General features: G+C 42.2%; 1 protein-coding gene across 4 annotated transcripts in view; it reads left to right on the top strand.

Moving 5' to 3' along the window:
- Nucleotides 1-25,798, top strand: part of EPHB1 (EPH receptor B1) — a 387,492-nt gene that overhangs the window by 317,985 nt on the left and 43,709 nt on the right. For 2 of the 4 annotated variants that reach the window (XM_048506774.1, XM_048506773.1), the window contains exons 9-13: nt 1,314-1,378; nt 9,016-9,084; nt 14,822-14,944; nt 17,317-17,564; nt 19,269-19,484. In XM_048506774.1, the coding sequence (XP_048362731.1) occupies nt 1,314-1,378; nt 9,016-9,084; nt 14,822-14,944; nt 17,317-17,564; nt 19,269-19,484 (721 nt within the window). The remainder of the gene's footprint in view (nt 1-1,313; nt 1,379-9,015; nt 9,085-14,821; nt 14,945-17,316; nt 17,565-19,268; nt 19,485-25,798) is intronic. The other 2 variants (XM_048506776.1, XM_048506775.1) reach the window with 1 other exon arrangement.

Raw genomic sequence — 25,798 nt, 5'->3', positions numbered from 1 at the left:
GCTCTGTGGTAGGACACAACCTTTGCATGCAGAAAGTCCCAGATTCAATCTCTGATATCCCCAAAGAGTGTCAGCATAGAGAGTGATGGGAGAGACCTTCCTTTGCTTGAGACCCTGCCGATATGAGGATAAGACACTATTGATGGATTAACTCAGTGTAAGGCTGCATCATCAGTGCATGTTCTTCTGCAGGGCAGTGGTGGATCAGCTGAATGTGCACCACAACTGATCAACAGTGGCCATACAGAAAATGTCCTGAGAATTTGGTAGTAGAAATGTTCCTGCTAGAAAACATCTTTTTGCACAGTGTAAGGACAGAATCTTGTATGTATTCTCCTCCTACAAAGGATGCCAGATCAAAAGAACAAGGTTTGGCAAGATACTCTGAAGTCAGTTAATTCAGCACTGCTTTTAGAGGGCTGATAGCAGTGTGTCTGATGCCTTCCAGTAATAATATCTTTTCTGAGCTAGAATCACACATATCTGCAAAAAGTATGCTCTCATGACTTCCTTGCAGAGGACTACATTTGCAGCATCCCATGCTTCCCAGTATTCCATGGTTGCCTATCTTGGTGCCATGAATAGTGCCAGATTGATCTGTCTTCGGAATCTTTGTTCGCCTCCCCCAAACCATATTCCATTGATCTATAGAGCATTTCAAACCATATCTAAAGGTTTCATTTTGATTTCCCAGTTATCCCTGACACAATTGCAGAAATCCTCATTGTATATTTGCCCAGCAGTTATTGTTTCAGTGTGGTGACAGTTGTGCATTTCTCAGTGAGATGTTTTGAACAGTGTCATTGGAGGTGGCAGACAACCAGAGGTCCACTACTGTAATGCAGGAAGGAAGCCATGTTGGCAAATTCTGTTGAGCACCTTTCTGGCATAGGTTAACCAAATACAGAATAACTTAATTGGGGGTCAGTCAGAAAAATTAGATACAAAAGCTTTGGAACAAATACCATAACAGGTTCTGGTGGGTTTTCCAGGCTGTGTGGCCGTGGTCTGGTGGATCTTGTTTCTAGCGTTTCGCCTGCATCTGTGGCTGGCATCTTCAGAGGTGTATCACAGAGGGAAGTCTGTTACACACTGTACAAGGAACAAGATCCATCAGACCATGGCCACACAGCCAGGAAAACCCACCAGAACCAGTTGAATCCGGCCGTGAAAACCTTCGACAATACATTAAATACCATAACAGTTTACACTGTACCGGACACAAACATTATGCTATTCCAATGATAAGGTCTGTATTATTCTATGTATTATTCTGGCACTGATTGAACTAGCCTTTGCTTTTTTCCCCCCAGGAAGCGAGCTTACAGTAAAGAGGCGGTGTACAGTGATAAACTGCAGCACTACAGCACCGGTCGAGGTGAGTCCATTAGAACAGCTCTGTGGATTGGCTGTGATGGTTGGTGGAGCCTTGTACAAATATTTTCTATTGAACATGATTAGGGAATGCAATATTGCTTGCAGTCTAATGTCATGAAACAAAACAGACTAGATTCAGAGAAATGGAAGGTATATTGGCGGGGGTGGGGGGAGCAGAAGAAATGAATAAGAGATTTTCAGGATGGAAGATAGTGGTTGATATTGAGGAAGCCACAGAAGGTGCCTTTGACTTCAGAAGTGTTAGCTAGGAAGCACCTTGACCTGGACAAGTGAGATATAGAGAATAGGGCTTATGAACACCTCGCTAGGGAGCTTAAAGTTAAAGCAAGCACCATTCTAGGAAAAGAACAGGCTTATATTGGGTTGGAGATTTCTTTCAGAGGTTGTTCAGTAGAGCAGATCAAGAACAGATCAAGGAACCCAGGAGAAAGCAAAGATTCAAGAAGCACTGGAGAAAATCCTCAGCCACAGTTAATTGGGTCCCTTGACTTTTATTTAGTTGGGCATTTGAGCAACTTTGTGGAATTCAGTGTTATTTTTTAAACCAATAAATAGTTCTGGAAATGAAAGAGCCAGACCATATGGCACTTTTTGTCACCTGTGCTTAATCACTTACATTATAGGCTTACCAGCCTTTCTGCAAATGGCCCTCCCCATAATGGTTGGAAAGTAGACTTCAGCTCACCAGGGATGAAAATTCATCATGAATTACAGTGAGGTGTAGCCGCTTAGATGCCTGCTATTGTTTGATTGACAAGCAAATACAAGGTCCTGGTGGGAATCCAAAAACAACCCATTTTAATTTTTTTCAGTCTACAAATTGCCTTTTTTTAACCTTCCTCCTTTAAAAATGTATAGATTCATTAGTCACAGTGAAATATAAGTAAACGGCTTTTCATCAGCTCTTTAGTAAACGGATCATATTCTGATCCTTCCCAGAATGCAAACTGAGCTCTTGCAAAAAGCAGCAAACAAGCCTTTATAACCTGTATTAGGAAAGTTAATAAGATAATAAAATAGCAAAGCAGCAGTCTTCACCAGTGAGTAATCACTGCCCATCGACCCTCCTCTTCCTACACCTACATATACTTTACATGCTCACCATGTATGCAGTACCAGCTGTAAACAATTATATTTGACGGTTCCCAGGTGTTTCAGGGGAAATCTCCAACACAAATGCACACAGCTCTTTAGGTCTCTTCAGATTACAGCCAGAAGCAATACCTAAGTAAACCACAGCCAAAGCAGGAAATGAGATAGGTGGAAGAAAACCAAATTGGGAACAGCTGAAATCCAATTTGCACTTTAGAAGAGAAGCCTCCCAGACTTTTTCTTTCTTTAAAAAGAAAATGTGAGCCTGAGGTCTAGAAGAGGACGTATTCATTGTAATTCAAATAGATGGATCATGAACATGCAGTCATGGAATTAAAGATTAACCGCAAGGATACTGCAAAGGGGAAGAATTAAGGTTTCACATTGAACATTTAGCTGTTGTTGCACTTCCTGACTTTCAAATTCTTTCCTGTATTGCCCTGAGACTTCCGTAATCTTTACTTTGGGTAAAACATCCCTGGATCAGTTCTTATTTTAAAGAGAAGCAAATTTCAACAGTCATTGGTCTATTATGCAAGGAACACTTACCTTGAAGTTCTTTACTACACAGTGGGCTTATAGTGGAGTCTCCTCACATTTCTCTGTTTACATGCAAGGAGGCACTCATTCCTTGCTGCACAACTTGTCTCCTGAAATCTCTTCCGGTCTACTTTTCCTGTTTCTCTTAACTCCACCCATCAACTCTCTCTTAAAGGCACAGATTCCATCAATCCCGGTAGTCTCAATTTTGCTGCCTTTGAAAAAGCCTTTAAATTACTGTTATATCAATACTGCTATTATTGCAGTTATATTGATATTTTGGCCCTGTCAAAAAATAATCCCTCCCCCATGCAATTCTTTGGATCACCCTATGCTGAAGAAGGGGGCCATATCCTAAAGATGATATTCTCTCCCCTTCCCCTCCTTGCATACATACACACTTCCTGCTGCTGCTGCAGGAAAAGAGAGAGTCTTGTTATTTCAGTATTCCTGTAACTGATCTATCATTATTTCAATAGATCTAATATGGTACAAGTGCTTGTAGTTTAAATAAAGTTTTTTTTTAAATCCTATAATCCATAGAGGGAGATTCACACCATCCCTGGACAAGGAGGGTGAATGCACACCAACGTTGGCTGTTTGGCAGGACCAATTATTATATTGAGATATTGATATGAGATTTAGAGGTCAGTGTGTTTTGTCTAAGGCCATGTGGTTGAGCTTCTTTTCTTTGACTCCCACTTGCTGACTGCGCAAAGAGGTCAGCAAGACAAGTAAGAAGCAGGAAGGAGCTGGCAATAAAGAAGGGGGGCAAGGGGGAAAGTGTGCATGGCATGGTGAAGCTAGGTAGGCTGTCCATGAGTGGAGGGAAGATGTCTGGGGCAAAGCTGTGCTCCTTGGCAAATCTGCCTCACTATAGCTGCAAAGCAAATTAAAGTTGCACTAGAAGTGGTATTGCTTGCTACAGAGAGAATGGAAAGTGAATGCAGGGCTTGAAGAAATATGTCCATATAAGAAATCTTGACACAGCAGACATTTGCCCCTGCAATGCCACAGACACCTTGCACATAATCAGCCATTTTTGTGACCAGTTTTTATAAAATGGTGGTTTTCATCCTAGACCTTTCCTAAACTTTTGTGGAGTGAGGGTCCAAGAATAGTAACTGTTCATGCATCTTAACCAGTTTGGAAAGAAGTGTGTGAGTATATATGCCCAAATTCTGATTGGCTAACAGTGTCATTGACTGCAGTGGACTTAGACTGAAGTAACTCTGCATAGGATTGCACTGAAAGTATTGTGCCATGGTGTCTTATTTGTACCAAATTGATTATACAGAAGGACTGTTAAAATTGGAGAGAATTTACAGTTGCAGATATAAAGTTTCACTGGTATCAGCTTTCTCAGTAAAATAACTGGTATTTTAGTGAAAGCTCACAAATTTAATTTACAGACCATAACTTTTTTATTGGACATTTTTTTAGTAAGCAGTAAGGGACAATATATACTACAAGTACCTGTGCTTACAGTATAAATGGAAATGTGAATTCAATTTTGAGAGTCTGACAACTCTGAAGGTCCCATTTATTGTAACTATTGGAGCTAAGAAAATGGAAATATGAACATGTGGTGGTAATAGTATGCCAGCAAATGCTGGAAAGGATCATGTAAGAAACATGTAGGCACCAAAGAAGAGACGGGATTGGTCACCCCAAATCTTCTGAGATATCACCGTCTCTGATATACTGGATACAAGATGTCATCACACAGCCCCTCACCTTAAGCAAGGCTGGCTCCTCCCATATTGCTTCTTTCTGTGCCTCAGGGCTGTAAAATGGCCACATTTAATGAGCAAAGAGAATAAAAAACAACCTGTCAACAGACAATCCAACTGCGGTCATTCAGAGGAGTAAGACTACATGAAAGGGCATGAAGGGCACGAAAGGGCAGAATAGCTTAATGAGACAACAGGAATTAGGTGGTATGCCACCCATCATATTTGCTAGGTTAGAAGAGATGGAAGCATCTCCAGATCAATTGTATTTTGTTAATCTGTGTAAGCTAACTTGGGAATTCTTCTGAATTGAAAGACTTGGTAGAAATTAATTTAAATATATAAATAGATCCATAATACTTCCAAGGAATGTGATTATAGAATGCTAGGGTAGCACACACATATCATGAATCATTCACTGCAATGACGTTCCTTCGCTCAACCAAGACGTTTTTTGGTGAGGTTCAGTTTGCATCTCTGGTTATCATATGACTCCATGGTTATCATATAACTTGTTCTTACTCAGTTAAAACTGGGTAGGAAACAGACAGAAAATGGAGAAGGAATGCATTATCATACTCTGGCCCAGAGTATATTTAAACATACCTAATGAGTGGAGGATTGTTACAGCTTAATTCCAAACTCAGCTCCAATTCTGAGGACTAATATTTCATCTCAGAAGCTAAATGGATGAGGCCCAACATTTGTGTGCCTGGGAAATTATCAGAAAACTCAAGGTACATTGTTCTGAACTGTTTAGAGGGAAGTAGGAATACAGATATAACCTGTAAGTATGACACCAGTATATCTCAAAGATCCTAGACAGTTAGTCAATGGACAGTGTACAGATACTTCCAATATCAATGAGTGTGTTTCACTGGAAAGCTCCATGAATCCTGCTCCACGCCTTGTACCTCGGTGCCTAGCCTGCCTGCTCGCTTGAACTTCTGGAGTTGCTTGACTCTTGACTGCCTGACTACCCCTTTGCTTATTTATTCTTTATTTTTATTTCATTTTCTTAAATTTATATCCTCCCCAATATAAAACAATTATACAAATACATAAAATTCATTATACCTAACATTAAAACTCACTAAAAACACAAGATAGCAAACAAACAAATTTGAACCTATGAAAATCATCTCAGGTATAAACTCTTCTTAAGAACTATCTGAACATGGGTTGAGTCAAGAGGGGGCAACACTAAGTAACCAAGCATTGATTGTTATAGGAGGCTGGCTGATTATATTGGGACACACAAGTGGCCTCAACCCAAGACCTGGGGGAACATTTCAGTCTTACAGCCCTGAAGAACTGTTGACTATCTGGCAGGGCCCCTGAGTCAGAGTTGCACCAGGCAGAAGCCAGGGCAGAAAAAACCCTGGCTCTGATCGAGGCTATCTGCATGTGCTTGGGGCTAGGGACTATCAGAAGGTTCTTACCGAACTATCAGAGTGTCCTCTGCAGGCAATATGGGGTAATTCGGTTCTGCAGATGCAAGGGTCCCAGATTGCTTAGGGCCTTAAAAATTATAACCAAAATCTTTAGCCTGATTTGGAATTCTACTGGCAGTCAGTGCAGCTGCTGAAGCACAGATGTTATATGCTCTCTTACCGATGTACTGGTGAGGAGTGTAACAGTTGGTTCCAAGTCAGTCTCAAAGGCAAGTGTGCATAGAGCAAATTACAGTAACCTAGCCTGAAGGTGACTGTCCCATGGATCACTGTGGCTAAGTCAGGGCGGGAAAAGTATGGAACCAGCAGCCTAGCTGCTGATAAGAGGCGATCCTTGCCATATTGGTGACCTGGAAGTCACACCCAGTCTTTTAACAGATGCAGCTGGATTTAATGCCACATTACCAATCCTTGGCAGCTGGAAACCCTCTGCTGGACCACCTGACTCTGCCACAGGACCTCCATCTTCGATGGATTTAACGTCAGTCTGCTCTTTTCAACCAACCAGCCACAGCCTTCAGACACTGTGCCAAGCCATCCAGGCTGGCTGGCTATCTATCCCAGAACAAGCTGAGTGTCATCAGCACATTGGTGACAACTCAGCCCCTATCTTCAACCAAGCTGTGCCAGAGACCACGTGTAGATATTAAACAACATAGGAGAGAGGAAAGCTTTTTGCAGCACACCACAAACAAGTGGATACCTCTGGGACAGTGATGGTGAACCTTTTCAAGACTGAGTGCCCAAATTGCAACCCAAAACCCACTTATTTATTGCAAAGTGCCAACACAGCAATTTAACCTGAATACTGAGGTTTTAGTTTAGAAAAAACTGCTGGCTCCGAGGTGTGTGTTACTCAGGAGTAAGCTTGGGGAAGCAACCATGCAATGCTTCGAATGGGTGAATCACGACCCTAGGAGGGTTTACCCAGAAGCAAGCCCCATTGCCAGCAACCGAGCTTACTCCCAGGTAAAGGATCATGCCCAGGCCAGCCTAGATGTGTGGGGGGCGGGGGTGGTGATTTTCCGCTCCCCACATGGCGAACTCTGTGCACACGTGCCCCCAGAAAGGGCTCTGAGTGCCACCTCTGGCACCCTTGCCATAGGTTCACCACCGCTGTCCTTCACCCATGGGTCACCTGCTGTCCTTCGTCCTGGAGAAATAAGACCAACCATTTTAAGACTCTCCTGCTCTGATTGTATTTAAATAAGTGCTTGTTGTTTGTCTCGATGCTTTTAGCAATCCACTGCTCAAAATTTCCTGTTGTAATTTACACTGCTACTTGCATTTTGAAGTTGTGAGTAGAAAATGCAGTGTTAGCAAAATGGCCCTGGGTCACACTGTATAAGTTAATGTATCTGGGTCACAAAATTTTCAAATGAAGCAATTCTATGCAGATGTACTCAGAGTAATGTCAATCAGTTCAGTGGGATATACTTCCAAGTTAGTGCTTTTCGGATTGCAGATATAGATTGATAATGTGCCCCAAACCAAGATGAAGTTGATCTAACACTTGAAGCAAGTTTATTATCCGATCTTGCTATTGTTTTTTTGCAGTGCAGGAATTGCATTAGTCCCTGCTGTGATCTCCACAGTTATACTTCATTGTCAGTACAGGAAGTTAGTTCACTGTGTTTGGAAAGGTTTTGATTAAAGTCTGCATAAGAGACCCTTAAGTATGACTTTGCTACCCTTATAATCAGCAAATCTGCTCGAAGATATACGTACTGCCTGCTTTCCAGATAGCCATGGACTGGTTATAGGTGTAACACCTCTCCCCCCTTACTGCTGCTATACTTTTCTGTGGCATTGTTGCACTTTTAATACTAATTAGTCACACCCTTATTCACTGAGCCATTAATGGATTAATCCATCTATCATCAGCCCTCTGTGGGGTTCTCTTTGCAGCCAGTTCCCCTGCATTAGCACATTGCCTAGTAGTCTGAACATGGCAATGAGAGGGAAAAGTGCTGTCAAAGTTATAGTGGCATTAATGCAAACCACACTAGCACGTATGTTAAAGAAAGACCAGCAAAAGATTTGGAGAAAATGCGGAAACTGAAGAAAGCAAGTGATCTATTTAAGTGAACAGCGTAATTTCGTGTAACTTCAGATTGTCCTACTGAGTTGAATAAGTGGAATTCCAAGTGGGAGAATAATGGTTAAGAAATCCAGAATAATACAGAATTCAGAAACCAGAGGATGGTCATTGTCTCATAGCTTTACCCACAATGTCACAATCCTTTTACCTACCACAGATCCATGAGGAGTACGTGAAAAAAAATCAGAAGAAAAAGATAAAGGGGGAAACAAAGATGTCTTTTAAAAGATAGAATTCTAAAATCAAAGGGCAAGGATCAATTCTGCAGGCCTGTTGCCAGCAGAGAGTCTTTTTCTCTTTAGCTGCACAAACTACTAGAAGGAGCCCTCCAGTCCAATTCGATTCAGTCTATTTGGCTGGTTGAGATAAACGTGAGGGCAAGGTTAAAGATACTTATTTTCTTTTTTGTTTCAGCATGTGATACAACACATGAATCACTTATAACTATTAAAAAAACCCCCTAAAACTGAGGAACAATAATAATTTCTAAATGAAGCAATGACAGGCTAACTAGTATTTTAACTTCTCAAACCATCCGTTATGGATCCAGTACTGGCATTTAAATGACTTGTAAATACTGAGCATCCACATAAAAAACTAAACAGCTTAACCTACTGCCATGTTTTGTACTCTGATTTCTCCTCAAATCATATAAATCTTTCACCTTTTAATACCTTGTTTGGCGGTTCGGCCCTAGGCCTTCCTGACTGCAAGTATGAAAGGACAATGACAATGTTAAGAATATGGGAGGAGTTGGCTGAAGTAGGTAAGACTCCATCTAGTCTAGCATTCTGTTTGCAGCAGTGACCAGTCAGAAAATTCTCATAAGCACGACAGGACAGCAATGTACATCACTACTTGGCATCTTTTTCGGAGGTATACTACATCTGTATATAGAGGTTCCAAGAAACAATTATGATTTTATGATTATGGCTAACAGCTGTTGATAAATATTTCTTCCATTAATTTATCTAGTCCTTTTAAAAATGCATCTCAGTTACTAGCCATTAGTATCTTGTGTTTGTTTCTATAAATGGAAATACATAATCTGTTTCTCTAGTGAGAGCTATGTGTGTATGCAAATACTGTCTCCCATGGACATGGAATTTGTACTAGAACTGTTGTCAAACATTGTTTTGCAAATTTTTCTGACAAATGATGGGGTATTGACCCTAAAAACAATGCCAGGCAGAATAGGTGATATGAATCTTTCATTTGTTTTATTGCTGGTGAGGCAAAGGGGTGCAGCATTTGAGACCCAGAGAAGGGCCTCAATTCAAAGGAGTCTGGGCCTGATTCAGAGCTCAGTGAGGTGTTTTGAATTGGAGAGATTCACGTTGCAATCTTCTCTTCTCCGTGAACTTCAAACATTACTGCTGTCACTGACTGAACATTTCTCTTTTCTGTGATCTTTGCTCTTTCATACCTGCTGTTCCAAATACGTTGAACCATCTGGTTCTAAACCCTAGCAAATTCCCTCAGGCTTATAAAGAGCAACAAGCCATTTGTTACCACTATGAACACTTTCTATCCGCTCTCTGATATTTTGTATTGCTGAACGCTGAGAAACTGCATTAGGCTGGCAAAGGTTACAGTTATGAGGTGCAAGGTCACTGTGTCCCCCAGCTTGATCCTTCTGTGTTATGGGTTTGTTTTCCTTTTCTAATCTGTAAACCAGCCTTGGTTATGATCTTGTAAATTCCTTTGTAATCCTGCTGGAGCATCGGCTGCACTTGTAAAATAATTTATGGAACAGTTAAAGTGTATGTGATGAAGCTGTAAAAAGATTTATGAACTGGACAAAGCACACATGGCTTCCTCCCAGCTTCACCACTGGCAGTAGAAAAGCTTTGGTCCAGGCTGTGCCTAAGGCTGCATCCAGAAAGCAGTTTCCCCATTTGTACATTTACTGCTGCAGTATTAAGCTGGAAGCAGTGGAAAGATATTAGAAGGAAGAGTGTCCAAGTATTGTGTGTGGGGTGGAGCTGATTGCGCTGCAGTAGCTGCTGCAGACCGTACCACCCACATTGAGCTGCTAGAATTGGCTCACCATTAGAATAAGCATCACTTGGTTTGGGGAACTGCAAAAACTCCCTTGCTAGGCATGGGTTTTAGGCATGCTGAATCACTATTCCTGATTCTTACAACAAAACCACTGGAAATTTCCTAGGAGAAAATAATAGCTCATTGCTCCTCTCCAATCTTGGGATTCCCAAGAGCAAGATCTTCATATATCACATGGCCTGGAGCTGTTAATTACTCTGTAGCTAATGAGCATTGTTTGTTTCTAATTAGCTGAATTATATAGAAATTAAAGCTGCAATCCTAAATGCACTTACCTAAATGCACTGGATGTAAGTCCCATTGACATTAGCTAGGCTTACTTCTGAGTTAATATGCTTAAAATTGGCATGTAAGTAATTGTTTCCTGGCTTATGGGCTAGACAGGCTTCTCCAATTATAGCATCTGAAAATCTGAAATTAAATGGCATAAACAGTATATCAACATTGGAAACCTATTTCCTCCGCACCTGTGGTAGCATGTACCTTTCATCATTCCTTGCTTCAGGCTACTGTTACCAGACTCGGGGGTGCAGAGCTTGGTTATGATCTCAGGGGATGTGGTCATGTCCAATAGTAGAACTAATGGTACACATTTTCAGGAATTTTAATTTATGGTATATTTGAATGTGAGTACTCGCAATCATATGGCTGTGAGGAGAGGCACTGTTCACCAATGCGCGTGCACGCACACACAAAACAATTAAAACCGCATGGAAATAATAAAAACATAAAATGTCATTGAACTCTTAAGTTCCAGATTTTTGCCTTTTCCTCGCCAATGCACGAGTCAGTTCTTGATACAAACAGGCATCCACAGAAGTCTTAAAAGAAGCCATCAATTGTGTGAAAAAGCTACTATCCTAGATAATTCTATCTGAGGCTCTGAGATTAAGCCCAAAACTCAAATTCAAGGGTCAAAGCCTGGGACCTGGCACCTACAGGATTGTGTTAACTCAAATAACAAGAAGCAGAAACAAATACCATTCTGTTCTGTACTCATGTATCTCCTGGACAAATGAGACCTGCATAATAATGCTGTTTGAGTTTTTAAGAAAACAACAACAAAGGATCTCTGACATAAACACTCATGATGATGGTAGGACTAGATACAGTGGTGAGGTCGAGGAACAATAGAAGACCTCTGCTTTAGGCTTGAAGTGGAACAAATAGCGTATTCGGCCCAAATCTGGGCAAATTCGGGCATATTTGGGCAAAAATCAGCCAAATATGTCCTGTCCGAATATGAACGAATCCAAATGCAAGGCATTCAGGCTTTTGGGGGGGGGGTATTTTTTGGTGTTTTTTCATATTTTGGCCTGCAGGGGGGTGCATTTTTAAGATAGTGGCACCAAAATTTCAAGGTATCAACCAGAGACTGTCCTGATGATACCACCTGAGTTGGGTGAAGTTTGGTTCAGGGGTCCCAAAGGGGGTTCCCCATCCCACATTGTTTCCAATGGGAGCTAACAGGAGATGGGGGCTACCCCCTTTGAGGGTCCATAACTTTGGCCTCCCTGCACCAAACTCAGGTGGTATCATGAGGACAGTCTCCTGAAATTCTGGTGCGACAATACAAAAAAAATCAGATGGACCCGAATTTTTAGGGTATACCCAATATTCGGGTATATCCAAATATGTAATTTGTCTTATTCGACATACAAATAATTTTATGCCCGAATAAATCTGAATCCAAATTTTACCAAATTTCTAGGGTATTGACCAAGCCTACTCTGCTTATTAAAAGATATTTCAGACACAAGGAAGATGAGAAGAAACAAATATGGGGTTGTAGGAGGGAGGAGGTGAACGAAGTGACTGAAAGCAAGGAAAAGGAAAGGATCTGTATGCTGGTTTCCCCTCAGTGTATCTAGTATATTATAAAATAAATGTGCATTTTATTCTATGAGCTAATTACAGATTTAATCCACAATATTTTGGTCTTTTCAGTAATGAAATAATCATACCACTCTTTGGCTGAAGGGACACAACTAAACATTCCCTGAACTAGTTTACAGTACCAAGAGAAAGATGAACAATAGTTGAGTGGAGAAGTAGCTTCAGTCAGGGAAAGGAATACCTTGTTTTCTTATCTGAAACTACTATTCCAATAACAGGACAATCTCTAAACCAGAAGACATTTGTTACTGAATGAGTTAAAAATACAAGCTTGGTTTTCTGACTTCCAAGCTGAAGATAAGGATGTAATATAATGTATGTTTTATCTGGCTTGGGCTACTTTCCTTACTTGATCTAAGCCACATGTCCACAGGCCTTTAATATAAGCACCCATTCATTCTCTAGGAAATGGGGCCTACAGCTAAAATCTGCTGGACTTTACAAACACAACTACTGCAGAACCTGTCTAGATGCTGCAAATAAGACAACAGGTTGAGACCCTTCAATAAAAGGTTCCAGAGGCATATCACAATTTGACAGGGAGGGGAAGCCCTCATTTCTCTTGAATACCATCCAGACAAATCAGAAATATCCCTGCCACCTTTATAACAGTGGTGCCACCACAGTTCTCATGCATAGATTTAGAGTTTAATTCCGCAAAGCACAATTCCATAGCATTTGAGTAGTCTTTGTTAGATTCATGCATTCTACGGTTTTAATATATACCAGATGGGAGGAAGTGCTTCCACCAATACAATTTGAGTTCCTGAGTGTGAGATTTCTCTTAAAATTTAATGAGCAAAATAACAAGGTTTCTACCAGAGTTAACTCTTACAGGCAGTCTCCTAAATTCCCTCTAGTACCATACAAATTCCCCACTATGTCTGGTAGAACTTTGGCAGCCTGCTATAAGAACCCTCGTAATACTTTTAGGAAGTTAGGACTCTGATTTTTATTATGGAGGCTGTATTTTATCATTAGGATGTTCACTTGTTTGTAATTGCTGCATTCTGTCCTTTTAGTAGCAGCTGCAAAGCTAAGGTGTGGTGAGTAAATTAAAAAAAAACTTAAATTATGCGTGGACAGGAAGTATCATAAACTTGCCACCGTCTTTGCCATAAAACCAGCCAAATTGTTTGGGTTTATAATTTCGCTCTTGTGGATAGAATGTTCAGTCCAAACAAGATAGAGCTGCGTGAGGAGGTGTTTAACTAGAGGCCACAGGGCTGATCAGCCTGAATCAAATGGAAGACTCGTAGAATTTCAGACAGCTGACAAAGAGAACACTCTCTTCAGTCTTTCATCTATTTGTGTACGCCTCCTCTTTCAGAAGGGGACTGCAATGAACTCCTTTTCCTCTGATTGAATCCTTTTCACTGTTCTTTTTTCTATTTCTGAGATAACTTTCCCTGAAGTGATTTCCTTCTTTCTTCCCTCTACATCTTCCTTCTCCTTTCTTCACTCCATTTCTCCTCCCAGCTTGCTGCAATTCTCTTTGTTTTATTTTTTTGCTCTGCACTCCACTTGCTATGCCACAGCTACCCAGTCTAACCCTTGCAATCAGACTTACCCAGAAAAGGTGTCAGATTGATAAATATTGATCTCTACCTTCTGTTCTTTCCTTGACTTTTCAGCTAATGGATTTGTTACTGCTTCAATAAATAACAGTGTGCACCCACTTTCTGGGTGCAACCTATGGCCTGCTCCCAATCTGCCAGTTATAACTAATATGTTCTAACTCTCAAGGAGAGCAGCAGGAGAAAAAGTTAATCCAGGAGAAAGAGAGAACAATATAAGGAGAGGAATTGATCAAAGAGTATGGAGTTTCCCCTATTCTGTTCCTTTACAGTTTGGAATACTTGTTCTGCCCTATATTATCCCTTTGTTGAATTCTGCTTTAACCAAGAGAATTTCTAAAATTAGTTCTGGAATTGGAACAGGCAGGTTGCTTTCTTCTCTGTCAGTTCATTTGTACTGTTCTCTCTCACACACATTACTCATGTGCTTGTATGCATTAATGAAACATTGCAAAAAAGCAACTTTGATATATTCAAATTTGTTCATGCATCGATTTGTTGATGTGCACGTACTCTGCAGCTTAATAGAAACATATGCAAAATCTTAGTATGTATTATCATATGAAGATTGCTTTTTTGCAGTGTTTTATCAAAACCCATGAGTATTGGTAATGTAGGGGCAGGAAGACATAAATGGACTGGAAACTGTCAAACTGTTCATGCACAGTGCTGTCTACAAATTCAGAAATAAAAAATGGAACACTTATGAATTCTGGATGCATCCATTTCACTTCAGAATCTGATAATTCAGAATTCCAAACTGTTGAAAAGCAATGCACATTAGGTTCATTTGGCAATATCTCTTAATCAAAAGGACAGTGAACAGGGAAGCTACAAGGAAGATAATTGTGAAGGTAGGGAAGGGAGACGAATTTTATGGAGACATGCTATTGATGCCTCCTCCCAGAGATGAATATGATTTTTTTCTTTCCCTCTGTTTGTCTGGCTCTTCTCTCAAATGAGAAGGCTCCCCAGGAATGAAGATCTACATTGACCCTTTTACCTACGAGGATCCCAATGAAGCTGTTCGTGAGTTTGCCAAAGAAATAGACGTGTCTTTCGTGAAGATTGAAGAAGTCATTGGAGCAGGTCTGACTCATTGTGTATTGGGAAGGTTTTCAGTGCCATTTTCCACCTCCTTTCCTACCTTCATTTTCCTTCCTTCCCTCTTCTGCTGTGGTTTTCCAGGCTCATTCTGTTCAATTAATAATGGATTGGCATTTTCCTCATGAAAAACCTGACTGAATCTTCTGTGATTTGAGAGTCTGTTCTTGATAAATTGACTCACTTTAATACATTGTTGTGTTTTCTTGTTTAATTAATAGTAAATAGGTAGGCCAATAGCTCCCTAGTTTATGGAATCTCTCTATCTACCCTAGCAAGAATCTCACTTTCTCTGAGCATTTAGCTAATTGCAGTTGAAACACACTGTCAGTCCATCATAATTTCTAGCAATTTGAACTAGTAAGCTACATAAAACAACTGTATACAATCAAAGTATTCAAGGTCAACATGCTTATTTTACATAAATCATTAGTCCTACATGTTGTCTTAACTACGTTACTGGAGTCCCTGGGCCCTTTTCATATTCATACCCACAGAGACCCATCCCCATCAAGAGAACCAGCTTTGTATGTATTGTTCAATCACAATAGCCAGTAAATATATGTTAATGTCAGGTAACACTGAAAGAAACAATAGTCCCCAGACTGAATAAAAAGATCAGGGCTTGGAGGTTGTATTTAAAGGACAAATAACTGGGGATTGCAATCAACAATATGGAGGCATTCAGGAATCAAACTTGTGAAACACAGGAAAAAGTGCTATTTGCGGAATATTCCGCAATTTATACTTCTGCTGTAGACATGGTGTAATCTAGAATCTGCTAGAAGCCCCTAAAATTTGCTAGAATCCCTGTTGTCTGCCAATTTGTGTTAAATTTTAGAACCAGTGTGCATGCTCAGGATCTTTTCAGCATTAAGGAATAAGCTGTCTTGAGCATAGACTCTTTCTTAAGGACATAATGCCAGAGTCTACCCAGTATGGCATTCTTTGCAAAAAAATCTGCAATAGGTGATTCAACTTTACTTTCTTCCCATCTCTTTTGTACACCAACTGAACTCAGCCTCCACTTAGATGAACATCTGCTTACTGCCCTGTCTTATTCCTACCTGTATTGTATCTGAACCCTTCCTTTACCCGTCTCTGCTTTTTTTTTCATTTCCTACCAAGCCCTCTTCTAGTCACTTGCATGTCTGTAATAGCCAGTGCATTGTGTGCATCCATTGCTTGCTGTTTACCTTTACTGCTTCAGATTTGCCTCTTTTTTCTCTCAAGGGTTCTTCCAGATGGAGCTGTTTGCAAAGCCATCAGGCATGCTGGATTGGTGTGCTTATCACCTGCAAGCAGATTTCCATTTCTAATCATTATCAGTTCAAAATGCAGTAGCAGCATTAGCAAGATGGCACTAAGGTAGCACCATCACTATGTTAGAAAGTGCCTCTTCTAGGGATATATCCTGTGTTGACACAGCACTCATTGGTGGAATTGCGATCTGGAAGCCTCTTTATTCTCTCTTCCACTCTTTGTGTCCCCATATCAAATCCTTTGACCGCTCCACAGCCTTGCCTTTCCTACTATGTGGGACAGGGCAGAAGAAGGTGGTGTCTCGCCAGGATGGAAGAAAGAGCTCCAAGGGCAAGCTACCTCTTTTGCTGTGCTCTAAAAACAGGCTTGCTCTTTTCTGCCCTCTGTTGCTTTCTCTTTTATTGCCTCTCATTAAATTGACAGAGTTAATTTTTTCATGCCTGTCTGGTTTCCGACAGGCTTGTCCAGAAGTAAGTCTCTCTGAATTCAGTGGGCCTCATTTCCTCTTAAGTATATGCAGATTCACAATGTTGTCGTGATGCCTTTTGTAAGTGTAACAGATTACACCATCAAGTATAATGCTGCTGAATTAATTGCTGATTGAGTGTAGCGCAAGAGGACTAAACAGATGAATGAATTGTCAAGGGTGTGTGTATGTTTATATAAACAGAGTGTTCAGTGTAGCATTTTTTACAGTAAAGGCCTGTAATATGTCTAGTGTGGTGGGTTGGATGGGTTGAGGAGGCTGAAAGGAAGACAGATATTTCATAGCTGTTCAGACCAAGGAAAATTAGCAATACATCTTGTCACCTCATGGGACTAAAAAGACAAGAAAACCTGGACCTGCCAGAATCGCCCTCTTCTAGACAGCTAATATAGATCCCAGGACCTTGCTCCTGTTTCATCTTCTCACCTTATGTAGGGATGGGTTATTGTTGTTGTTTTAGATAGGTATCCAGGATTATTTTGAATATTTTTTAAAAAAATCTTGCCCTTATAAGTACTCAAGTTAGTGGTTGGTTAGTTTGTAACTTTTCCTTTTGAAATGCCAGGTTAGATAAAACTGGTTGTGACTTGCATCTGTCTCATTGCAGGGGAGTTTGGTGAAGTATATAAAGGGCGCCTGAAACTGCCTGGAAAGAGAGAAATCTACGTGGCTATTAAGACATTAAAGGCCGGCTACTCAGAGAAGCAGCGGCGGGATTTCTTGAGCGAGGCCAGCATCATGGGTCAGTTTGACCATCCAAACATCATTCGGCTAGAGGGAGTGGTCACCAAAAGCCGACCAGTGATGATTATCACAGAATTTATGGAAAATGGAGCATTGGACTCCTTCCTGCGAGTAAGTGTTACTTTTTAAACAAATAATATAATGCAAGTAGTATAATACTCTTATTTGAAGGGCTGTCATGTAGAGGATGGTGTCATATAGAGGATAGAGCAGAGTAATTTTCTGATGTCTCAGGAGACTGGACCAGAACCAACAGTTTGATATGTAATCAAAAGAGTTTTGGGCTAAACATGAGGAAGAGCGTCTTGACCATTTGAGTGGTTGCTCAGTGGGAACCAACAGGCTTCCTTGCAAGGTGGTAGGCTCTCCTTCTTTGGATGGTTTTAAGCAGAGGCTAGATGGTCATCTGACAACAGTGACGATTCTGTGATCTTAGGTTCATGGTGTTATATTATTTATATTGGGTTTTTAATTGTAATGTTTTATTAAACAGATTGTACACTGCCCAGAGCCCTTTGAGGGTGGGCGGTATACCAAATGTGACTGACAAACGAAAGGAAGGAAGGAAGGAAGGAAGGAAGGAAGGAAGGAAGGAAGGAAGGAAGGAAGGAAGGAAGGAAGGAAGGAAGGAAGGAAGGAAGGAAGGAAGGAAGGAAGGAAGGAAGGAAGGAAGGAAGGAAGGAAGGAAGGAAGGAAGGAAGGAAGGAAGGAAGGAAGGAAGGAAGGAAGGAAGGAAGGAAGGAAGGAGTCAGTGCTTGGTTCTTGTGGCCCTTTCTTACATGCCCAGAGTAATGTCGATCATCACTTTGGAAACAAGAAGGAATTTTCCTCCAGTCTAGATTGCCAGGGATATTGGAGGGTGGGGTGTTTGTTTTTTTGCCTTCCTGAGGGCATAGATCAGGATTACTGGTGAGAAGGTAGCTGTGAATTTCCTGTGTTGTGCAGGGTGCTGGATTAAATAACCCTAGAGGTCCCTTTTAGCTTTAAGTTTCTATGTTTGTAAGGAAAGAATAGAATGAGACTAGTGTTGCATATGAAAATTGGTCACTACGTGCCAAAACTAATACCATTTTACTTCAGTTAATCTAAAACCACAGCTTGGATTCTATGACTTTGCATTTCCATCATGTTTCCAGTCACTACTGAGGTTTTCCTCTGTTGTTTCCTCTTTTGCTAACACTGGTTTGTACAGGGAGATTCTTAAGAAACAGTCATCTTGCACTAGTGTTAGTGGAGGAGAAAATGGGCACTGAAGCACAAGAAAGCCTCTGCAGCAGGCAGAGATAAGTGCAAGTGAAATGATACCATAGGGTCCAAGTCAGTTACACCCAGATCTTAACGCTTGCAACTGCTAACACTAATTAGAAGTCATGCACCACTATAAATGTGCATTGGCAAATTGGCAAATCTTTGAACTTTACTACATTGTAGCAACTGTAATGGTGAGCTCAAAAGCTCTTCTCCTGGTATTGTTAGATCTTCTCCCATTTCCTTTCATGTCTCCACTTTTCCTGCCCTTAAATTTAGCCCCCTTTTCATTGCCATTTTGTTTCTTCAACTCCTTGTATTCTCTGCCTTTTATCTCAGGACTGTCTCTATTCAACCTATGGTTCATTCTTTCTCAGCCTACTGCCTATTCCTTCAGACATGGCCTTTGAGCTGCCCTAACGCCTAGGTTCTGTCCTCAGAGCCTTCATTTGTTCCGATTGTACTTTCTTGTGTCAGACGGTTTGGGGTGGCAGCTGCTTTCTAGCTTGCATTCTTTGTTAACTCTGAATACATATTGACTCTGGTGGTTTACTTTCACAAATGCAGCAAAATGATGGGCAGTTCACGGTCATCCAGTTAGTGGGAATGCTACGAGGGATTGCAGCTGGTATGAAGTACCTTGCAGAAATGAATTACGTCCACCGAGATCTTGCAGCCAGGAATATATTGGTAAACAGTAACTTGGTCTGCAAAGTGTCTGATTTTGGACTTTCACGCTACCTACAAGATGACACCTCAGATCCAACCTATACCAGCTCATTGGTATGTATCGGTTTCCTATTCTGATCATATAAGAATTACTGTGGAGATCGGATAAATTGTGTAATTTATAGCAGTTAGCATTTAGCCAGTGATAAGAACTGCAGTAATGTTACATTTTCACTCATTTGTGTTTTCATGCAAAATGGGCTAACTTGAACATTCCTTCTACTGTTTATTACATAAGATAGGGGGATGGTGGTGGTGATATTGAGAATCAAGGTCCAGTGGCAATCATATTTTAAGAGACAGTCTTGGCCCCAATAAATTTAATTTTAAATATATAAATCAAAAAAGGTAGAGGGGAAAGAAAAAGTGTCTCTTCCAAGGAACTGTTGCCAGAAGCAAACAGGTGATAATAGCAGATGGCAGTTGAAGGAAACAGCAAAATAGTATGCATGACTGGGACGGGATAGGCTCATCACAGCAGCCACCTCACTGGCATTGAATTAAAAATGAAATTGTGGAAATGGTTTTTTCCTAGAGTGTATGTTATTGTGAAGGTAGTGTACCTCCTCTATCACATCTGAGTTTGCCAACAGCTCATCAAGTTCAGGTTCTCCTATCACAATTTGAAAAGCCCCACCTATCAGCTGAGGATTGGGTAGATGGAGGCCAGGTATACAGCCATTGGAAATAAGAGTCCAGTCATTCCATATGAGTAGACCTGGCGTTACTAATACTCATAGGAAATAATGGCCACATTATTTCCAATGGCAGTACACCTGACTATCAGCTGTTAGGTAAGGCTTCTAGTCCCTTTAAACATTAAAGGGGTGGAGAAGATGACTAAAAGCTGTGTGGTGGGGCCAGCTTCTTTTCTCCCTATTCATTTGCCTCCCTCAAATTAAAACAATCCTTACATTTTGGGAGATAGATTTTCATGACTTGCAGAATTTGAAGTAGTTTCATATATTCCTAAAATGACACAAAAGGGCTAATTTTAGATTTAATTTCAGCTCATATATAACCAAATGCACAATCCTAATCAAGTCCTCTGATTTGGCTTGGAGCCATAGTATGAGGGGTGGAGGGCTTCGGCCTGCTTACTCCCTGTGGTTTTGCCTGTCAAAACTGATTCTCCGGGGCTCTTATTAGCTCTGCATGGGAGCAAAGACAGGCAGTCCAGTTTGGCTCTTACAGTAAATTCTCTCATGCAGGGAGGAGCTTGTTTATTCTTGACAGATGACTATAGCAAGTCACTGTGGTCTTGGCTGACCTTGTGATCATATTGGACCTTGCAGGCTCTTCTTCCACTGTTAGCTCAAAGGACTCTGACTGGTGTCTCGATGAGATGAGTAGTGAGTTTCTGCAAATCCTGCACTTTATCAGTGTTGATGACTAGTCATTTTTCACGCTTATCATAGTTTAGAAATTATCAGTAATAGAATTACAGATACGATAGAGCTGAAAAGAATCTGCTGGATAATTCTGACACACAGAGTTATGTATTAAAGGTGCACTTTTTTATTCATTTATTCCTAATTGTGTTTATGAGTAGTTTATTTTCTGTTTGAGTTTGCCTTGCTTACACTATACCTGGGGTATACCTGGACTCTAATCTGGTGAACTCGGTTTGTTTCCCTGCTCCTCCACATGTATCCTGCTGGGTGACCTTGGACTAGTCACTGGTTTCTCAGAACTCTCTTAGCCCCTCCTGCTTCACAAGGGGTCTGTTGTGGGAAGGGGAAGGGAAGGTGACTGTAAGCTGCTTTGAGACTCTTTGAAACTAGAGAAAAGTGGCACATAACTCCTCCTCCTCCTCCTCCTCCTCCTCCTCCTCCTCCTCCTCCTCCTCCTCCTCCTCCTCCTCCTCCTCCTTCTTCTTCTTCTTCTTCTTCTTCTTCTTCTTCTTCTTCCTCCACCACCACTTGTATAATAGTAGCTTCCTTGTTGCAGGCCACACATATGCATTTGTTGGGCTTGCATATTACAGGAACCGCTGTGGTCACAGTGTAGAACACACTGGGGTCATTGTGCCACCTGTTCGTTATATCATCATCTTTCAGTCCTGTTCTACGCAGAATGAGGTGCAGATTCCTGATGTGGTAGAATGGACCAGAATCACCAGAGATTCAGTGGATAAATTATATATCTTCAAGTTCAAACTCATTGGAAACAATGGGAGATGGGGCACCTGACCTTCTCCTGGAGGTGTAGACCATCTTGGATGGGTGCTTTCTTGCCCTTTAACCGGGAGGCAGGAAATGACTTTTTTACACTTCCTGTCTGGTCTTCATCCTCCATTTCGTCAGTATTCTTTCCTGCCTGATCGGGAGTGCAAGGATCTCTGGTCGCTCCTTGGAAACTTTTATTCCTTTTGCCTTAATCCTGTCTTTGTGTAGTCTGTGAGTTGTCTTTTGTCTACCCATACCCTTCCCCTTCCTTATTTGTGTGAGGAATAGTTTAAGGGTAAAAAAACAGGGCTAGTTTCACTTTCAGTTCCACAGCACATTGGCCCCTTTTTACTCAGCCATTCAAGATGGCGAACAGATCCTTCTCTCCGGAAAGGGAGACATTCGCCAGGACGACTGCAGAGGGCACCTGAGCCTCAGTAGCCCGCAGTCTTTCTTCCCCCTCCAGCAGCCGCGGGGCTAGCTTGGAGGAGGGCAACGGAGCCCGTTCAGGCAGCCGCTGGGTCGACCGAGAACAGGACGAAGAGACTCACCCCCCCTTTCGAAAAAGGCATGGGGGAAGAAAAAGCAGCAGACGAACTCAGACGCTTCTGAGTGCCCGCCCACGGAACACTGTGACGAGCGCCGGAGCGGAACGCAAGCAGCGTCGCTCCAGGACGCCTCCCCTCCGGAACGAGATGCGCCTAGCAGAGCGCAGCAACTCTACCGCGATCGCTTCTCTCCTCCTCCCCCTGATATGGAGTCAACCACGGCGGCTCACAGGCAAGAGCGTTCCGGGTCCCCGGGGAGTGTTCAGTCCTCCAGTGCAGCGCAGACCCACTCTGGAGGGCAGGGAGCAGAGGGATTTTTAACTGGGTGGCAGGGATTTACCCCCCAGGAATTTGTTCAGCTCCTCTCAAACACCGTTTCTGCAGCTTTCGAAAAATCTTCTGCCAGGGCTAGACAGTCAGAAGCCAGTAGTAGTAGACGCAGAAATAGATCCAGATCTCCTCATCAGCCCTCACACAGGCGCCACCATTCAGAGTCTAGGAACCCTCTCACCTTCCCAGGAGAGAGCAGTGCCAGTGAGGGGGAGGAAGAGGAGATCCAAAATAGATTTTCTGACTCAGAAGAGATTAATGTTGAAACCCCAGAGCAATCACATAGATTTTTCAAAGTGGATGACCTGGCCTCCCTACTTTCCAAAGCCATTGCTGCCTTGGAATTGCAAGATTCAGAAAACGCCTTAGATCCTCCAGGCACTAATACCTCCACAAAACAAAATGTAAAGGGCAGACCTAAAGGTAGCCAAACATATTTTCCATCTGATAATGATGGCCCAGTTTGTTTTCCAGTCCCTGAGCTTTTTGAAAATCGCATCAGAAAAGAATGGGACAATCCATCATCCAGCAAGGGCTTACCAGCGATTGCTAAGAAATTGTATGTCATGCCTGAATTCTTTAATAGAATGCTGCGAATACCCCTGGTAGATGCACCCATGGTGGGTCTACAAACAGCAGGATTAGTGAATAAAGAAGGAGATGGTTCCCCTCGAGACCCCATAGATAAGAGATCTGATGCAGCCCTTAGGCGATCTCATGAGTGGATGACAGCTAACATCAGAGCACTCGTGGCCTCTTCGATTTTGGCTAGGGCCTCCCTAGCATGGCTAAAAAGACTCATGGACATGATTCCACCTGAACAAGCAGGCACCAGGGAAGGCCTGCAACGCATCCTCCTCACAAATTCCTTTATAGCGGATGCAACCCTGGATGCGATGTCCTATGCAGCAAGAGCAATCGCAACTTCAACTGTTGCCAGAAGGAATTCATGGCTTCGTGCTTGGCAAGCAGATCAACATTCTAAAATAGTGGTAGCAGGTTACTCTTTTCAGGGAGAACGCCTCTTTGGTCAAGAACTCGACCAAATTCTAGTTGAAGGAAAAGACAAAAGAAGACTCTGCCAAAATTTGTTAGAGCCACCTCCCCGGCACGTTCGTCCAGATCATTCTTCCGTACTCAGAGGACTCTGCCTAGATTCAACAAAGACACTAAACGATCTACCTGGGATAGCAGGAAGACCACTTGGCAAAATCAGTCCTTTCGGGGCAGATCCTCCTTTTGACCCACAGGTAGAGGAGGAAAGTTTACAAATTTTGAAAAAACGAACAGAGCATGACTATCACACCATTCCGATAGGGGGACGTCTTCAGTTATTTCAGACAGCCTGGCAGGGAAGTCATGTGGATCGTTGGACTCAAGACGTGATATCTCAAGGCTACATAATAGAATTCAACCAAATCCCAAAATCCAGGTTCATTCCATCATGCCTCAAACCAGATTCGATCAAAGCACATCGCACCAAGATGGCCATTCAACATCTATTGGACATTCAGGCTATAGAGGAAGTCCCAATCCACGACAGAAAGAAGGGAGTTTACTCACACTTTTTTGTCGTTCCCAAAAAGAATGGTGATCATGCGGCCATACTGAACCTGAGATATCTCAACAAACATATAAAACTCCGACGATTCTGAATGGAAACCATCAGAACGATAGCAGAGGCATTGAGACATCGAGACCTACTGACTTCCCTGGACCTCAGCAAAGCATACCTACACATCCCTATCCACCTATCGCACCGCAAGTTCCTGAGATTCGCCTTCCAACACCAACACTTCCAGTTCAAAGCGTTACCCTTTGGGCTTGCCACGGCACCGAGAGTTTTCTCAAAAGCGCTACTGGCTCCTATTGTGTTCCTTCGTCTGAGAGGCATACACCTACACCCCTACCTCGACGACATTCTTATTCGGTCGAGATCCCAAGAGGAAGCCATCAGGGACCTTTCTCTGGTGATGGAAGTGCTGGAACAACATGGGTTTGTGATCAACAAGGAAAAGAGCTCCTTGATCCCCAAGATGGAGATGGAACACTTAGGAGCACTGATTTCAACATCAAAGAACTCCTTCTTCATTCCCAACAAAAAGATCACCAAGATACAACGAACAGTGGCATCAGTGATTCGCAGCTCCAAGTTCTCTCTTCTTCAATTGACCAGTCTTCTCGGCCTAATGATCTCTACCATCGATCTTCTACAATGGGCCCAACTGCATGCAAGGCCTCTACATGCCTTTCTCTGTCCTCAGATTGTGAATGCCATCATAGCAAACACACGACAAAACCCTAGTCATACCACAAACATTGAAGACAGAACTCTCTTGGTGGATGGTCAGAGAACACCTGACCCAGGGAAAAGTGTATCTTTTTCCAGAAAGACCACAACTGTACTCAGATGCGAGTCTACTGGGGTGGGGAGCCACCCTCGATAGCAAAATCATTCAAGGCAAATGGTCTCACCAAGAATCATCACTACCAATCAACATATTGGAGATAAGAGCAATCAGACTGGCGCTGCTGAGCTTCAAGAGTATATTGAAACAACGCCATGTGGTCATCTGGACAGACAACATCTCAGCAAAGACCTACCTCAATCACCAGGGAGGATCGAGATCTCCAAAGCTTCATCAAGAAGTCAGCAAGATTCTCAAATGGGCGGAAACCAACATTCTCTCCATTCAAGCAGAATATGTACAGGGCAAGTTGAACGTCCAAGCGGACTGGCTCAGTTGCACAACAGTTCAAGACGCAGAATGGAAACTGGATCCCAGGATCTTCCAACAGATCTGCCAGAAATTCGGGACCCCGTCCTTAGACCTCTTTGCCAACAAAGACAATAATCAGATACCCAAATATATCTCGAGGTTCTTCGACCCGAAGGCCTTTGCAATGGATGCATTAACTACCCATTGGCCCAATGCCTTGATGTATGCGTTCCCCCCAGTTCCGGTGATCCCAAAACTGCTACGACGGATCATGGCATCTCGAGCATCGATCATCCTGGTAGCTCCAGCGTGGCCAAGAAGACCATGGTTTTCTGTCATTCAACAACTAGCCGTAAAACCAGCCTTCCGTCTACCAAACATTCCACACTTGCTCACTCAAGGACACATAAGACATCCGGACCCAGAATGGTTTCGACTGACCGCATGGTTGTTGAACGGGAAAAACTAAGAAACAAGGGATATTCAGTTAAAGTGACTGAAACCTTAATGGCCTCTCGGCGACCGGCAACCATGCGGATCTATAATGCTTCCTGGAAGGTTTTTGTACAGTGGGCATCAAAACATCGTGTTGACCCGACTTC

Source organism: Sphaerodactylus townsendi, linkage group LG08 (genome assembly GCF_021028975.2).
Source record: "Sphaerodactylus townsendi isolate TG3544 linkage group LG08, MPM_Stown_v2.3, whole genome shotgun sequence".
Classification (NCBI taxonomy): Eukaryota; Metazoa; Chordata; class Lepidosauria; order Squamata; family Sphaerodactylidae; genus Sphaerodactylus; species Sphaerodactylus townsendi.
This window is presented reverse-complemented; position numbering and strand designations above follow the sequence as displayed.